General features: G+C 42.7%; 1 protein-coding gene, 2 long non-coding RNA genes and 2 pseudogenes across 5 annotated transcripts in view; 4 read left to right on the top strand and 1 right to left on the bottom strand.

Annotated features, from left to right (window-relative positions):
* LOC309482595 overlaps positions 1 to 16,814 on the bottom strand; it is a 475,034-nt gene that overhangs the window by 337,923 nt on the left and 120,297 nt on the right. The gene's annotated exons all lie outside the window — the stretch shown is intronic.
* Positions 2,672 to 3,801, top strand: LOC309482365 (zona pellucida sperm-binding protein 4-like; the record flags this gene model as incomplete). The annotated part of the gene is made up of 6 exons (XM_082147713.1): positions 2,672 to 2,764; positions 2,843 to 3,000; positions 3,077 to 3,269; positions 3,339 to 3,486; positions 3,573 to 3,645; positions 3,725 to 3,801. The coding sequence occupies exons 1-6, from the start codon at positions 2,700 to 2,702 to the stop codon at positions 3,799 to 3,801; spliced, it is 714 nt and encodes a 237-aa protein (XP_082003839.1). The 5' UTR covers positions 2,672 to 2,699.
* On the top strand, positions 5,952 to 8,901 carry LOC309482364 (zona pellucida sperm-binding protein 4-like; annotated as a pseudogene). The gene is made up of 6 exons: positions 5,952 to 5,963; positions 7,207 to 7,690; positions 7,770 to 8,128; positions 8,207 to 8,364; positions 8,441 to 8,633; positions 8,703 to 8,901. The product of its transcript is annotated as a zona pellucida sperm-binding protein 4-like (transcript).
* Positions 11,500 to 13,561, top strand: LOC309481553 (zona pellucida sperm-binding protein 4-like; annotated as a pseudogene). Its single transcript, XR_014211699.1, has 4 exons — positions 11,500 to 12,399; positions 12,479 to 12,837; positions 12,916 to 13,073; positions 13,150 to 13,561. The product of XR_014211699.1 is annotated as a zona pellucida sperm-binding protein 4-like (transcript).
* LOC309481554 lies at positions 13,646 to 13,907 on the top strand. The gene is made up of 2 exons (XR_014200054.1): positions 13,646 to 13,718; positions 13,798 to 13,907. It is a non-coding gene; the product is annotated as an uncharacterized lncRNA (long non-coding RNA).

Raw genomic sequence — 16,814 nt, 5'->3', positions numbered from 1 at the left:
AGAATGGCAGAAATAGTACTAGCATACTATTCTGTTAATCGCGCCATTTTCGCCACAGTAAACAATGAATGGCTACTGTAGAACGCAAAAGCCGAATCCCGGACATTTTGGGCGATCTCGAAATCCCGGGCAGACTCGTCACGGAGACTCACGATAAAACAGCGTCTTTTAAGTTTTGAGTCAACTAGTAGCCTAGCCTAGTTGTTTAACTGCGCTCTCTTACCGGTAGGCGTGGCTTGGGAGTGGCCTCATAGGGCAGCGAAGCAAGTGCATTCTGGGAGTTGTTGTCTTTCATCCACATGAGCCAAAAATACATTTTCTGGCTTTTCTCAGTCTAGAAAGCTCCAAATTCAAAAATAATTTCACATTTCTACTACATAAATGACCCATTTTAAATACACATTCATCGTTCTACAGGTAAAGTATCCCTAAAAACTTTCTTAAAATATACAGGCCTGTTGCCATAAGAAAACTATGATGTGTTTCAAAGAAAAAAAACAATCCAGAATAGCTAAAACATCTAATATAAAAAAGGCTGAATTCAGAATGGCAGAAATAGTACTAGCATACTATTCTGAATTCAGCTCAATGTGGTTTTATGTACGTTTAAAAGGGAAAACTTGACTTTTAAGGTTACATTAATCCGGATACATCTGAAAATGGCGTTTTCCTTTATAAACGCTCTCTGTCCACACTACCGTTTTCGGACGTCTCAGTGTGGATGAGAAACTTTTGAAAAACGCCTGAAAACGCTAAATTCACCTTTACTGCGCATGCGTAAAACCCCACAAAAGATCACTGATATGATTCAGATGGAAAGATAAATAATGAAGTTATCGCGCAATTCTTCTGACAGGATCATCTTATTTAGTAAAATATCTCACCATTCACTGATGTGGTCCAGGTCGCACGCAGTCACCATATGTTTGGTCTAAAACGCAATGGCTCTCATGTATTGCCGCAGGACATCAAATGTGAGTAAATTCTGTCATCTTTGCATGACTGTGATATGAAGAGTGTGCAATGTAGAATATTTTTAGCAACAGTGTGAAAGTGAATAGCACATAACAGGCACAATACTGGTATAAACATGAATATCTATTGGTACAATATGTGTCACATGACTAAATTTACGTCATCGTTTTTAAATACCACCGGTTTCACAGTCCACACTACAACGTGAAAATGGCAGAGACAAAAAATATACGTTTTCAAACAAAAACGTATTAGTGTGGACATGGCCTAAGAAACAATAGAATCACCAAGTTGCATAAACTCCCACTCGTGCAAGTCTGGAGAATCATGACTGTTAATGAAGAGGGAGGGATTATCATTAATTAGCCAAAGTCTGTAGAGTACAAAAAGACCAAAGGGCAGCACCTCAACAATGTGACTAGCTGTTGAACAATGGCAGGAAGTTGGGGTGCTGTTCAGTTTCTGGCACTTTGTGTTTGGTTCTGTGCGTTTAGTCATGCTGTTCCGAAGTGGAGTGATCTGCCCCTGAATCCTGATGCGCTGATGTTCCAGCAAACTGACCAGCGGTTTCAAAAGCCATTTCAACAGCAAGCTAGTCAACAGTTTCCTCAGCAGGTTCAACCACAAGCTAGTCAACAGTTTCCTCAGCAGGTTCAAAAGCCAGTTCAACAGCAAGCTAGTCAACAGTTTCCTCAGCAGGTTCAACAGCAAACTAGTCAATGGTTTCCTCAGAAGGTTCAAAAGCCAGTTCAACAGCAAGCTAGTCAACGGTTTTCTCAGAAGGTTCAAAAGCCAGTTCAACAGCAAGCTAGTCAACAGTTTCCTCAGCAGGTTCAACAGCAAGCTAGTCAATGGTTTCCTCCGAAGGTTCAAAAGCCAGTTCAACAGCAAGCTAGTCAACAGTTTCCTCAGCAGGTTCAACAGCAAGCTAGTCAATGGTTTCCTCCGAAGGTTCAAAAGCCAGTTCAACAGCAAGCTAGTCAACAGTTTCCTCAGCAGGTTCAACAGCAAGCTAGTCAATGGTTTCCTCAGAAGGTTCAAAAGCCAGTTCAACAGCAAGCTAGTCAACAGTTTCCTCAGCAGGTTCAACAGCAAGCTAGTCAACAGTTTCCTCAGTCAGTTCAACAGCAGGCTAGTCAACCGTTTCCTCAGTCAGTTCAACAGCAAGCTAGTCAACAGTTTCCTCAGCAGTTTCAGCCTAAGCAGCCAGTGGCACAGGCAGAGCCCCTTGACAAATGTACGGTAGCTGATTATGAGCAGATTCAATGTGGACCACCTGGTATCAGTGGTGCTGAGTGTGCTGCTATCAACTGCTGCTTTAATGGACAGCAGTGTTACTATGGGAAGGCAGGTAAGAGTGTAGAGTCAATGTAGAGGCATTCATGTTAAACTGATCCTCAGCAATAACCTGCTCTTGTAACTTGTTCCAGTGACTGTCCAGTGTATAAGAGATGGTCAGTTTGTGGTAGTGGTGGCTAGAGATGTTACGCTGCCTCGATTGAGCCTGGATTCAGTCCGTCTCCTGGGTGGAAGTGATCCAGCTTGCAGTCCTGTGGGATCCACACCTTTCTTTGCTATATACCAGTTCCCTGTCACTGCATGTGGCACAAGCATGATGGCGAGTAGCTGCTTGTGGTTTTGTTCTGCATGGCTTAGAATGGATTGGATGCTAACAATGTTACTATTTGCAGGAGGACAGTGGATATGTGGTGTATGAAAACAGAATGACCTCCTCATATGAAGTGGGTATTGGACCACTTGGTTCCATTACAAGGGACAGCCATTTTGAGTAAGTGATGTATGCTTTATCATAAATGTGAATCATTGACAAATGCAAATCCAAACAAGCTCACTGTTTGTTGTCCAGGCTTCTCTTCCAGTGTAGGTACTCTGGTACCTCTGTGGAAGCTCTGGTTGTGGAGGTCAACACCGTTCCTCCACCTCCACCAGTAGCTGCTCCTGGACCCCTCAGGGTGGAGCTTAGACTGGCAAATGGTCAATGTGTCACCAAAGGCTGTGCAGAAGGTAAGTGTCTGTCCCAAGTATGCCTAAAGCCTCTTTAAAACTCCAGTTTCTAGTTAAACGCTGTATTCTTCCTCAGGGGACGAGGCGTACACGTCCTACTACAGTGATGCTGATTATCCAGTTACAAAAGTCCTGCGGGAGCCTGTGTATGTTGAGGTGCACATTTTGGAGAGGACCGACCCCAACATTGTCCTGATGCTGGGACGTTGCTGGGCGACATCAACCCCCAGTCCACTCAGTCTACCCCAATGGGATCTTCTGGTTGATGGGTGAGTAAGGCCAGTCTTTATCCATCTAGTGTGCTGTAAGGCATTTCTGACTGCCTCTTTGCCTTTCAGATGCCCTTACCAGGATGATCGTTACCTGACCACATTGGTTCCAGTGGCTGGATCATCTGGTCTTCAGTTCCCGACCCACTACAAGCGCTTTGTTGTGAAGATGTTCACATTTGTAGATCCAGCATCACTGGCTCCTCTGCAGGAAACAGTATGCTCTGCAGCCTTACCTTAACCCTTAATATTAGTGCTTTTACAGTGAATTCTATGGCTTAACCCTTTCCCCCCCTCTGTTAGATCTTCATCCACTGTAGTACAGCGGTGTGCCATCCCTCCTCTGGCTCCTGTGCGCAAAGTTGCACTAGGAAAAGTGAGTGCTTGCTGTAAGTTGACTTCAGGAACTGAGAATTGTATTTAAATGCCCCTCATGCTTCTACCACTTCTTACAGGAAGAGACGTGCACGTCAAGACCATCTCTAGTGGGCAAACTGTGGTGTCTAGTGGACAAGTTATCCTGGTCAAGTGAATTTATGTGTTTTAATAAACTTCATGAAACTCAACATGTTTCTCTTTGGTATTCATTTCTGTCTGGAGTTGGCTGTTTCATGACTTCTCAGTTTGACTTCTGCACTACTGATACTTTTTCTTTTGTGCATTGAGATTCTTGACTCGAACTAAACAAGCCAAATCTGCCTAAGCCATCTAACGTTACTATTTGCTCAGTTCTAGTTGTTAACTTGGGGCCCCTGTTCATGTTTCACACATCAAATTAAGGTTTTTAGCTTCTGTTTGTTTGAGGCTTTACATATGACTTTATGGTTGGACTAGCATAACTGCATATATTGATGCCCAAACCCCTCTGAGGTCACTCGTTGGCTTTTTGTAATGCTTTTTTACAGTCACGCAAGTATGAATCATTTCTTGGGATAAAGGATTGGTTGATACTGAATTTATTTCAGGCTAGTCCCAGGAATGTAGACTGCTTTCATTTTAAGCATTAATCCCTTAACTGTTGTATCCCAACAAGGTAGCTGTCCAAGGCCTTGTTTACACCTGGTACTAAGAAGCATTTTTGTAAATCGGATCACAAGTGGACTGTGGTAAATGAAGGTGTAAAAAAAGGGACAAATTATTTAATAATTTTGAGCTTGTCTATTTTTGGCCACTTCCAGAGGTAGTCCAACACTTTCGACCAGATTGCTTTCATAGAGTAGATGCTCATGTGGTTGAATGTGTTCGAACAGCCACAAAACGGTGTACTCTACCGCCTACTGACCTAGTACGTAAACATTTTAAGAAGTGCGCTAGCAGGTGTGATTTAAAGGGGTGGTGTAATGCCCTTTTCACAACATGGAAAATAAGTCTCTGATGTCCCCAGAGTGTGTGTGTGAAGTTTTAGCTCAAAATACCCCACAGGTATTTTTATATAGCATGTTAAAATTGTCCATTTATGAGGGTGAGCAAAAACGCACAGTTTTGTGTCTGTTCCTTTAAATGCAAATGAGCTGCTGATCCCGGCACAGGGGGCGGAGCTTCAACAGCTTGCACTCACACACACACATGCACTGAAAATGTCAAAAACGTTTAGCCTTTTATGTTCAAACCGGATTCAGACAATGATGGAGAGACTCTAGAAGAAGTGACAACATTTCTGAATGGTTAGTTGCCGAATTTATGCAGCTTATGTGTAGTTATCTTCTAGTCATTGATTAGCATATTCTGTCTCGATAATCTATAAATCGTTTTCAGGGGGCGGGGTTTATGTAAATTTTAGGGTTGGTGATGTCACTAACCCGGGAGGAATGTCTTGTAGTCGTTTGTTGTAGTTCTTAAAAAGCAATTTCTTTAAAAGCAAATATCTCCCTTTGCTGTGAACTTTGAGCTTTGTAACTTTGCAGATGTTGTTTGTGCTCAAACAGCAACATTACACACTAACTAAAGTTAGAAAAGTGAAATCATAATCAACCACCCCTTTAAACTTTCTTAAAATATACAGGCCTGTTGCCATGGGAAAACTATGATGTGTTTCAAAGAAAAAAAACCAATCCAGAATAGCTAAAACATCTAATATAAAAAAAGGCTGAATTCAGAATGGCAGAAATAGTACTAGCATACTATTCTGTTAATCGCGCCATTTTCGCCACAGTAAACAATGAATGGCTACTGTAGAACGCAAAAGCCGAATCCCGGACATTTTGGGCGATCTCGAAATCCCGGGCAGACTCGTCACGGAGACTCACGATAAAACAGCGTCTTTTAAGTTTTGAGTCAACTAGTAGCCTAGCCTAGTTGTTTAACTGCGCTCTCTTACCGGTAGGCGTGGCTTGGGAGTGGCCTCATAGGGCAGCGAAGCAAGTGCATTCTGGGAGTTGTTGTCTTTCATCCACATGAGCCAAAAATACATTTTCTGGCTTTTCTCAGTCTAGAAAGCTCCAAATTCAAAAATAATTTCACATTTCTACTACATAAATGACCCATTTTAAATACACATTCATCGTTCTACAGGTAAAGTATCCCTAAAAACTTTCTTAAAATATACAGGCCTGTTGCCATAAGAAAACTATGATGTGTTTCAAAGAAAAAAAACAATCCAGAATAGCTAAAACATCTAATATAAAAAAGGCTGAATTCAGAATGGCAGAAATAGTACTAGCATACTATTCTGAATTCAGCTCAATGTGGTTTTATGTACGTTTAAAAGGGACAACTTGACTTTTAAGGTTACATTAATCCGGATACATCTGAAAATGGCGTTTTCCTTTATAAACGCTCTCTGTCCACACTACCGTTTTCGGACGTCTCAGTGTGGATGAGAAACTTTTGAAAAACGCCTGAAAACGCTAAATTCACCTTTACTGCGCATGCGTAAAACCCCACAAAAGATCACTGATATGATTCAGATGGAAAGATAAATAATGAAGTTATCGCGCAATTCTTCTGACAGGATCATCTTATTTAGTAAAATATCTCACCATTCACTGATGTGGTCCAGGTCGCACGCAGTCACCATATGTTTGGTCTAAAACGCAATGGCTCTCATGTATTGCCGCAGGACATCAAATGTGAGTAAATTCTGTCATCTTTGCATGACTGTGATATGAAGAGTGTGCAATGTAGAATATTTTTAGCAACAGTGTGAAAGTGAATAGCACATAACAGGCACAATACTGGTATAAACATGAATATCTATTGGTACAATATGTGTCACATGACTAAATTTACGTCATCGTTTTTAAATACCACCGGTTTCACAGTCCACACTACAACGTGAAAATGGCAGAGACAAAAAATATACGTTTTCAAACAAAAACGTATTAGTGTGGACATGGCCTAAGAAACAATAGAATCACCAAGTTGCATAAACTCCCACTCGTGCAAGTCTGGAGAATCATGACTGTTAATGAAGAGGGAGGGATTATCATTAATTAGCCAAAGTCTGTAGAGTACAAAAAGACCAAAGGGCAGCACCTCAACAATGTGACTAGCTGTTGAACAATGGCAGGAAGTTGGGGGTGCTGTTCAGTTTCTGGCACTTTGTGTTTGGTTCTGTGCGTTTAGTCATGCTGTTCCGAAGTGGAGTGATCTGCCCCTGAATCCTGATGCGCTGATGTTCCAGCAAACTGACCAGCGGTTTCAAAAGCCATTTCAACAGCAAGCTAGTCAACAGTTTCCTCAGCAGGTTCAACCACAAGCTAGTCAACAGTTTCCTCAGCAGGTTCAAAAGCCAGTTCAACAGCAAGCTAGTCAACAGTTTCCTCAGCAGGTTCAACAGCAAACTAGTCAATGGTTTCCTCAGAAGGTTCAAAAGCCAGTTCAACAGCAAGCTAGTCAACGGTTTTCTCAGAAGGTTCAAAAGCCAGTTCAACAGCAAGCTAGTCAACAGTTTCCTCAGCAGGTTCAACAGCAAGCTAGTCAATGGTTTCCTCCGAAGGTTCAAAAGCCAGTTCAACAGCAAGCTAGTCAACAGTTTCCTCAGCAGGTTCAACAGCAAGCTAGTCAATGGTTTCCTCCGAAGGTTCAAAAGCCAGTTCAACAGCAAGCTAGTCAACAGTTTCCTCAGCAGGTTCAACAGCAAGCTAGTCAATGGTTTCCTCAGAAGGTTCAAAAGCCAGTTCAACAGCAAGCTAGTCAACAGTTTCCTCAGCAGGTTCAACAGCAAGCTAGTCAACAGTTTCCTCAGTCAGTTCAACAGCAGGCTAGTCAACCGTTTCCTCAGTCAGTTCAACAGCAAGCTAGTCAACAGTTTCCTCAGCAGTTTCAGCCTAAGCAGCCAGTGGCACAGGCAGAGCCCCTTGACAAATGTACGGTAGCTGATTATGAGCAGATTCAATGTGGACCACCTGGTATCAGTGGTGCTGAGTGTGCTGCTATCAACTGCTGCTTTAATGGACAGCAGTGTTACTATGGGAAGGCAGGTAAGAGTGTAGAGTCAATGTAGAGGCATTCATGTTAAACTGATCCTCAGCAATAACCTGCTCTTGTAACTTGTTCCAGTGACTGTCCAGTGTATAAGAGATGGTCAGTTTGTGGTAGTGGTGGCTAGAGATGTTACGCTGCCTCGATTGAGCCTGGATTCAGTCCGTCTCCTGGGTGGAAGTGATCCAGCTTGCAGTCCTGTGGGATCCACACCTTTCTTTGCTATATACCAGTTCCCTGTCACTGCATGTGGCACAAGCATGATGGCGAGTAGCTGCTTGTGGTTTTGTTCTGCGTGGCTTAGAATGGATTGGATGCTAACAATGTTACTATTTGCAGGAGGACAGTGGATATGTGGTGTATGAAAACAGAATGACCTCCTCATATGAAGTGGGTATTGGACCACTTGGTTCCATTACAAGGGACAGCCATTTTGAGTAAGTGATGTATGCTTTATCATAAATGTGAATCATTGACAAATGAAAATCCAAACAAGCTCACTGTTTGTTGTCCAGGCTTCTCTTCCAGTGTAGGTACTCTGGTACCTCTGTGGAAGCTCTGGTTGTGGAGGTCAACACCGTTCCTCCACCTCCACCAGTAGCTGCTCCTGGACCCCTCAGGGTGGAGCTTAGACTGGCAAATGGTCAATGTGTCACCAAAGGCTGTGCAGAAGGTAAGTGTCTGTCCCAAGTATGCCTAAAGCCTCTTTAAAACTCCAGTTTCTAGTTAAACGCTGTATTCTTCCTCAGGGGACGAGGCGTACACGTCCTACTACAGTGATGCTGATTATCCAGTTACAAAAGTCCTGCGGGAGCCTGTGTATGTTGAGGTGCACATTTTGGAGAGGACCGACCCCAACATTGTCCTGATGCTGGGACGTTGCTGGGCGACATCAACCCCCAGTCCACTCAGTCTACCCCAATGGGATCTTCTGGTTGATGGGTGAGTAAGGCCAGTCTTTATCCATCTAGTGTGCTGTAAGGCATTTCTGACTGCCTCTTTGCCTTTCAGATGCCCTTACCAGGATGATCGTTACCTGACCACATTGGTTCCAGTGGCTGGATCATCTGGTCTTCAGTTCCCGACCCACTACAAGCGCTTTGTTGTGAAGATGTTCACATTTGTAGATCCAGCATCACTGGCTCCTCTGCAGGAAACAGTATGCTCTGCAGCCTTACCTCAACCCTTAATATTAGTGCTTTTACAGTGAATTCTATGGCTTAACCCTTTCCCCCCCCTCTGTTAGATCTTCATCCACTGTAGTACAGCGGTGTGCCATCCCTCCTCTGGCTCCTGTGCGCAAAGTTGCACTAGGAAAAGTGAGTGCTTGCTGTAAGTTGACTTCAGGAACTGAGAATTGTATTTAAATGCCCCTCATGCTTCTACCACTTCTTACAGGAAGAGACGTGCACGTCAAGACCATCTCTAGTGGGCAAACTGTGGTGTCTAGTGGACAAGTTATCCTGGTCAAGTGAATTTATGTGTTTTAATAAACTTCATGAAACTCAACATGTTTCTCTTTGGTATTCATTTCTGTCTGGAGTTGGCTGTTTCATGACTTCTCAGTTTGACTTCTGCACTACTGATACTTTTTCTTTTGTGCATTGAGATTCTTGACTCGAACTAAACAAGCCAAATCTGCCTAAGCCATCTAACGTTACTATTTGCTCAGTTCTAGTTGTTAACTTGGGGCCCCTGTTCATGTTTCACACATCAAATTAAGGTTTTTAGCTTCTGTTTGTTTGAGGCTTTACATATGACTTTATGGTTGGACTAGCATAACTGCATATATTGATGCCCAAACCCCTCTGAGGTCACTCGTTGGCTTTTTGTAATGCTTTTTTACAGTCACGCAAGTATGAATCATTTCTTGGGATAAAGGATTGGTTGATACTGAATTTATTTCAGGCTAGTCCCAGGAATGTAGACTGCTTTCATTTTAAGCATTAATCCCTTAACTGTTGTATCCCAACAAGGTAGCTGTCCAAGGCCTTGTTTACACCTGGTACTAAGAAGCATTTTTGTAAATCGGATCACAAGTGGACTGTGGTAAATGAAGGTGTAAAAAAAGGGACAAATTATTTAATAATTTTGAGCTTGTCTATTTTTGGCCACTTCCAGAGGTAGTCCAACACTTTCGACCAGATTGCTTTCATAGAGTAGATGCTCATGTGGTTGAATGTGTTCGAACAGCCACAAAACGGTGTACTCTACCGCCTACTGACCTAGTACGTAAACATTTTAAGAAGTGCGCTAGCAGGTGTGATTTAAACTTTCTTAAAATATACAGGCCTGTTGCCATGGGAAAACTATGATGTGTTTCAAAGAAAAAAAACCAATCCAGAATAGCTAAAACATCTAATATAAAAAAAGGCTGAATTCAGAATGGCAGAAATAGTACTAGCATACTATTCTGTTAATCGCGCCATTTTCGCCACAGTAAACAATGAATGGCTACTGTAGAACGCAAAAGCCGAATCCCGGACATTTTGGGCGATCTCGAAATCCCGGGCAGACTCGTCACGGAGACTCACGATAAAACAGCGTCTTTTAAGTTTTGAGTCAACTAGTAGCCTAGCCTAGTTGTTTAACTGCGCTCTCTTACCGGTAGGCGTGGCTTGGGAGTGGCCTCATAGGGCAGCGAAGCAAGTGCATTCTGGGAGTTGTTGTCTTTCATCCACATGAGCCAAAAATACATTTTCTGGCTTTTCTCAGTCTAGAAAGCTCCAAATTCAAAAATAATTTCACATTTCTACTACATAAATGACCCATTTTAAATACACATTCATCGTTCTAGAGGTAAAGTATCCCTAAAAACTTTCTTAAAATATACAGGCCTGTTGCCATAAGAAAACTATGATGTGTTTCAAAGAAAAAAAACAATCCAGAATAGCTAAAACATCTAATATAAAAAAGGCTGAATTCAGAATGGCAGAAATAGTACTAGCATACTATTCTGAATTCAGCTCAATGTGGTTTTATGTACGTTTAAAAGGGACAACTTGACTTTTAAGGTTACATTAATCCGGATACATCTGAAAATGGCGTTTTCCTTTATAAACGCTCTCTGTCCACACTACCGTTTTCGGACGTCTCAGTGTGGATGAGAAACTTTTGAAAAACGCCTGAAAACGCTAAATTCACCTTTACTGCGCATGCGTAAAACCCCACAAAAGATCACTGATATGATTCAGATGGAAAGATAAATAATGAAGTTATCGCGCAATTCTTCTGACAGGATCATCTTATTTAGTAAAATATCTCACCATTCACTGATGTGGTCCAGGTCGCACGCAGTCACCATATGTTTGGTCTAAAACGCAATGGCTCTCATGTATTGCCGCAGGACATCAAATGTGAGTAAATTCTGTCATCTTTGCATGACTGTGATATGAAGAGTGTGCAATGTAGAATATTTTTAGCAACAGTGTGAAAGTGAATAGCACATAACAGGCACAATACTGGTATAAACATGAATATCTATTGGTACAATATGTGTCACATGACTAAATTTACGTCATCGTTTTTAAATACCACCGGTTTCACAGTCCACACTACAACGTGAAAATGGCAGAGACAAAAAATATACGTTTTCAAACAAAAACGTATTAGTGTGGACATGGCCTAAGAAACAATAGAATCACCAAGTTGCATAAACTCCCACTCGTGCAAGTCTGGAGAATCATGACTGTTAATGAAGAGGGAGGGATTATCATTAATTAGCCAAAGTCTGTAGAGTACAAAAAGACCAAAGGGCAGCACCTCAACAATGTGACTAGCTGTTGAACAATGGCAGGAAGTTGGGGTGCTGTTCAGTTTCTGGCACTTTGTGTTTGGTTCTGTGCGTTTAGTCATGCTGTTCCGAAGTGGAGTGATCTGCCCCTGAATCCTGATGCGCTGATGTTCCAGCAAACTGACCAGCGGTTTCAAAAGCCATTTCAACAGCAAGCTAGTCAACAGTTTCCTCAGCAGGTTCAACCACAAGCTAGTCAACAGTTTCCTCAGCAGGTTCAAAAGCCAGTTCAACAGCAAGCTAGTCAACAGTTTCCTCAGCAGGTTCAACAGCAAACTAGTCAATGGTTTCCTCAGAAGGTTCAAAAGCCAGTTCAACAGCAAGCTAGTCAACGGTTTTCTCAGAAGGTTCAAAAGCCAGTTCAACAGCAAGCTAGTCAACAGTTTCCTCAGCAGGTTCAACAGCAAGCTAGTCAATGGTTTCCTCCGAAGGTTCAAAAGCCAGTTCAACAGCAAGCTAGTCAACAGTTTCCTCAGCAGGTTCAACAGCAAGCTAGTCAATGGTTTCCTCCGAAGGTTCAAAAGCCAGTTCAACAGCAAGCTAGTCAACAGTTTCCTCAGCAGGTTCAACAGCAAGCTAGTCAATGGTTTCCTCAGAAGGTTCAAAAGCCAGTTCAACAGCAAGCTAGTCAACAGTTTCCTCAGCAGGTTCAACAGCAAGCTAGTCAACAGTTTCCTCAGTCAGTTCAACAGCAGGCTAGTCAACCGTTTCCTCAGTCAGTTCAACAGCAAGCTAGTCAACAGTTTCCTCAGCAGTTTCAGCCTAAGCAGCCAGTGGCACAGGCAGAGCCCCTTGACAAATGTACGGTAGCTGATTATGAGCAGATTCAATGTGGACCACCTGGTATCAGTGGTGCTGAGTGTGCTGCTATCAACTGCTGCTTTAATGGACAGCAGTGTTACTATGGGAAGGCAGGTAAGAGTGTAGAGTCAATGTAGAGGCATTCATGTTAAACTGATCCTCAGCAATAACCTGCTCTTGTAACTTGTTCCAGTGACTGTCCAGTGTATAAGAGATGGTCAGTTTGTGGTAGTGGTGGCTAGAGATGTTACGCTGCCTCGATTGAGCCTGGATTCAGTCCGTCTCCTGGGTGGAAGTGATCCAGCTTGCAGTCCTGTGGGATCCACACCTTTCTTTGCTATATACCAGTTCCCTGTCACTGCATGTGGCACAAGCATGATGGCGAGTAGCTGCTTGTGGTTTTGTTCTGCATGGCTTAGAATGGATTGGATGCTAACAATGTTACTATTTGCAGGAGGACAGTGGATATGTGGTGTATGAAAACAGAATGACCTCCTCATATGAAGTGGGTATTGGACCACTTGGTTCCATTACAAGGGACAGCCATTTTGAGTAAGTGATGTATGCTTTATCATAAATGTGAATCATTGACAAATGCAAATCCAAACAAGCTCACTGTTTGTTGTCCAGGCTTCTCTTCCAGTGTAGGTACTCTGGTACCTCTGTGGAAGCTCTGGTTGTGGAGGTCAACACCGTTCCTCCACCTCCACCAGTAGCTGCTCCTGGACCCCTCAGGGTGGAGCTTAGACTGGCAAATGGTCAATGTGTCACCAAAGGCTGTGCAGAAGGTAAGTGTCTGTCCCAAGTATGCCTAAAGCCTCTTTAAAACTCCAGTTTCTAGTTAAACGCTGTATTCTTCCTCAGGGGACGAGGCGTACACGTCCTACTACAGTGATGCTGATTATCCAGTTACAAAAGTCCTGCGGGAGCCTGTGTATGTTGAGGTGCACATTTTGGAGAGGACCGACCCCAACATTGTCCTGATGCTGGGACGTTGCTGGGCGACATCAACCCCCAGTCCACTCAGTCTACCCCAATGGGATCTTCTGGTTGATGGGTGAGTAAGGCCAGTCTTTATCCATCTAGTGTGCTGTAAGGCATTTCTGACTGCCTCTTTGCCTTTCAGATGCCCTTACCAGGATGATCGTTACCTGACCACATTGGTTCCAGTGGCTGGATCATCTGGTCTTCAGTTCCCGACCCACTACAAGCGCTTTGTTGTGAAGATGTTCACATTTGTAGATCCAGCATCACTGGCTCCTCTGCAGGAAACAGTATGCTCTGCAGCCTTACCTCAACCCTTAATATTAGTGCTTTTACAGTGAATTCTATGGCTTAACCCTTTCCCCCCCTCTGTTAGATCTTCATCCACTGTAGTACAGCGGTGTGCCATCCCTCCTCTGGCTCCTGTGCGCAAAGTTGCACTAGGAAAAGTGAGTGCTTGCTGTAAGTTGACTTCAGGAACTGAGAATTGTATTTAAATGCCCCTCATGCTTCTACCACTTCTTACAGGAAGAGACATGCACGTCAAGACCATCTCTAGTGGGCAAACTGTGGTGTCTAGTGGACAAGTTATCCTGGTCAAGTGAATTTAAGTGTTTTAATAAACTTCATGAAACTCATGTTTCTCTTTGGTATTCATTTCTGTCTGGAGTTGGCTGTTTCATGACTTCTCAGTTTGACTTCTGCACTACTGATACTTTTTCTTTTGTGCATTGAGATTCTTGACTCGAACTAAACAAGCCAAATTTCTGCCTAAGCCTTCTAACGTTACTCTTTGCTCAGTTCTAGTCGTTAACTTGGGGCCCCTGTTCATGTTTCACACATCAAATTAAGGTTTTAGCTTCTGTCTGTTTGAGGTTTTACATATGACTTTATGGTTGGACTAGCATAACTGCATATATTGATGCCCAAACCCCTCTGAGGTCACTTGTTGGCTTTTTGTAATGCTTTTTTACAGTCACGCAAGTATGAATCATTTCTTGGGATAAAGGATTGGTTGATACTGAATTTATTTCAGGCTAGTCCCAGGAATGTAGACTGCTTTCATTTTAAGCATTAATCCCTTAACTGTTGTATCCCAACAAGGTAGCTGTCCAAGGCCTTGCTTACACCTGGTACTAAGAAGCATTTTTGTAAATCGGATCACAAGTGGACTGGTAAATGAAGGTGTAAAAAAAGGGACAAATTATTTTAAAAAAAATTTGAGCTTGTCTAATTTTGCCCACTTCCAGAGGTAGTCCAACACCTTCGACCAGATTGCTTTCATAGAGTAGATGCTCATGTGGTTGAATGTGCGAACAGCCACAAAACGGTGTACTCTACCACCTATTGACCTAGTACGTAAACATTTTAAGAAGTGCGCTAGCGGGTGTGATTTAAACTTTCTTAAAATATACAGGCCTAGGCCTGTTGCCATGGGAAAACTGTTTCAAAGAAAAAAAACCAATCCAGAATAGCTAAAACATCTAATATAAAAAAGGCTGAATTCAGAATGGCAGAAATAGTACTAGCATACTATTGTTTATCGCGCCATTTTCGCCACAGTAAACATAATGAATGGCGACTGTAGAACGCAAAAGCCGAATCCCGGACATTTTGGGCGATCTCGAAATCCCAGGCAGCGCAACACTAAAACAACGGTCAAACACATGTTTACATTGAAAAACAAGGGGAAAACAGAGCAGTAGAATGTAAAAAAAAAAGGCATTCAGTTCAAACGGTGCCTCAGAACTTAAAGGGATAGTTCACCCAAAAACGAAAATTCTGTCATGATTTACTCACCCCCGGGTTGTTGCAAACCTGTATAAATTTCTTTGTTGTGTTGAACACAAAAGAAGATATTTTGAAGAATGTGGGAAACTGAACAGTTCTGGGGCACTATAGTCTTCCATAGTACTTTTTTTCCTCCTATGGAAGTCAATGGTGCCCCAAAGCGGCCTTGTTACAAACTTTTTTCAAAATATCTTCGTCCAATCGATGTCCTTTGGTATGATGTCCTACCTGTCTGTCAACATATGTATTTCCATACACCCTGCTCGCGCAGACATCACTCGTAATCAGCGTGTTTCATGCTATGCAGAGTTAGACAGACGTCAGTCACCGAGCACCGCAACCGAAACAGCAGCCGCCTTTTACAGTTCCTCCTGAACCAAAACAAAACCAAAACTGTACTTTGGAAGAGATGGAAACCTGTGAGATTATACTCATAGCGGTTCGTGACTCGAAGTTATGCATTTCAATGGCAACACTATCAACGCCGAAATGAATCTGCAGCAGTCAGGTGGTACAGGTCAGTGCTCTTTAGGCGGTTTATGTCCATTATTATTGTAAAGTTATGTGCTTTGAGACATGAGGTAGTTTAATGCCGTTTCTCATCTCGTGGCACTTTGCAAACTCTGTTGTGTGCATTTATGTTTTGAAGAAGAAGTGGCTTTGGAGATGCTCTGATGGGAGGGTAGGATCCAGCCCGATCTCACGGGAAAACGTACAAATTGTACAAAGTGGCTTAATCGTACGAAATCATACGACCTGACTCGTACGAATTAGTACGATTTTTGCAAAATCGTACATATTTGACGAATTGGCCAATTCGTATGAATTCATACGAATGACCTACCCCTGACCCCGCCCCTAAACCTACCCATCACGTGGGTTTAGACAAATCGTACAAATTCGTACGAGTGAGGTCGTACGAATTAGTACGAATTAGCCAACTTTTTATCATTCGTACGAATTCGTACGAATTGGTCGTGAGATAGCGTTGTAGGATCTCATGCTTTCAAAGCTAACTTACTATTGCTAGCCGCTCCGAAAATTCCCTACCCTACCTTTAATGTCAGCTGTCTTATGTGTCTTATAACCCCTAGTTGAAGCATCTTACTAGCTCAGAGGAATAGTCGGATAATATTAGACTACCTTAAAGGGGCTATATGCATCTTTTTCCCCAAAATAAACGTAACAATAGCCTTTTTATTTTACCATTTATGACTCAAACATCTCCTGATGAGCATACTGACACCTTGTCCGCTCACAGTGGGTGCACCTATAAGCCTGTATCCTATTTTTCCTATTTTCTGTCGGGTCGGATTTTTCCCGCGCTGTCTGCGGATGTGACGTCAAGCGCGTTCATGTTAAACGTTTCAGATCACTAATTTCAGATAAATAATTCTTACCTCAGTAAACATAATGTTGACCTCCTTGCAGCAGATGACTTGTGAAGTGTGCACGTACGAGCGCGCGCTGCGAGAGCGAGCAGAAAGGAAGAGCAGTTCTGTTTTTTGGCCACAGGTGTCAGTCGCGAGTTTAAATTTCAGAAAAAACCATATAGCCCCTTTAACCACAGAAACATAAGAAATGGGAAGGGAGCGAAGAGGTTGTCTCTACATCAGACTGAATGATTGACAGCTGCCATTTAAAGTTGTCTAAAACCAGAGAGGTGTTCGATCAGTCTGGTTGATGGAAATGATTTGTGTAGATGTTAGAGAATGCCCTTATACACGGCCTTTTGCCATTTTTATTGTGCTGAG

Source organism: Leuciscus leuciscus (genome assembly GCF_965113295.1).
Source record: "Leuciscus leuciscus genome assembly, chromosome: 19".
NCBI lineage: Eukaryota > Metazoa > Chordata > Actinopteri > Cypriniformes > Leuciscidae > Leuciscus > Leuciscus leuciscus.
This window is presented reverse-complemented; position numbering and strand designations above follow the sequence as displayed.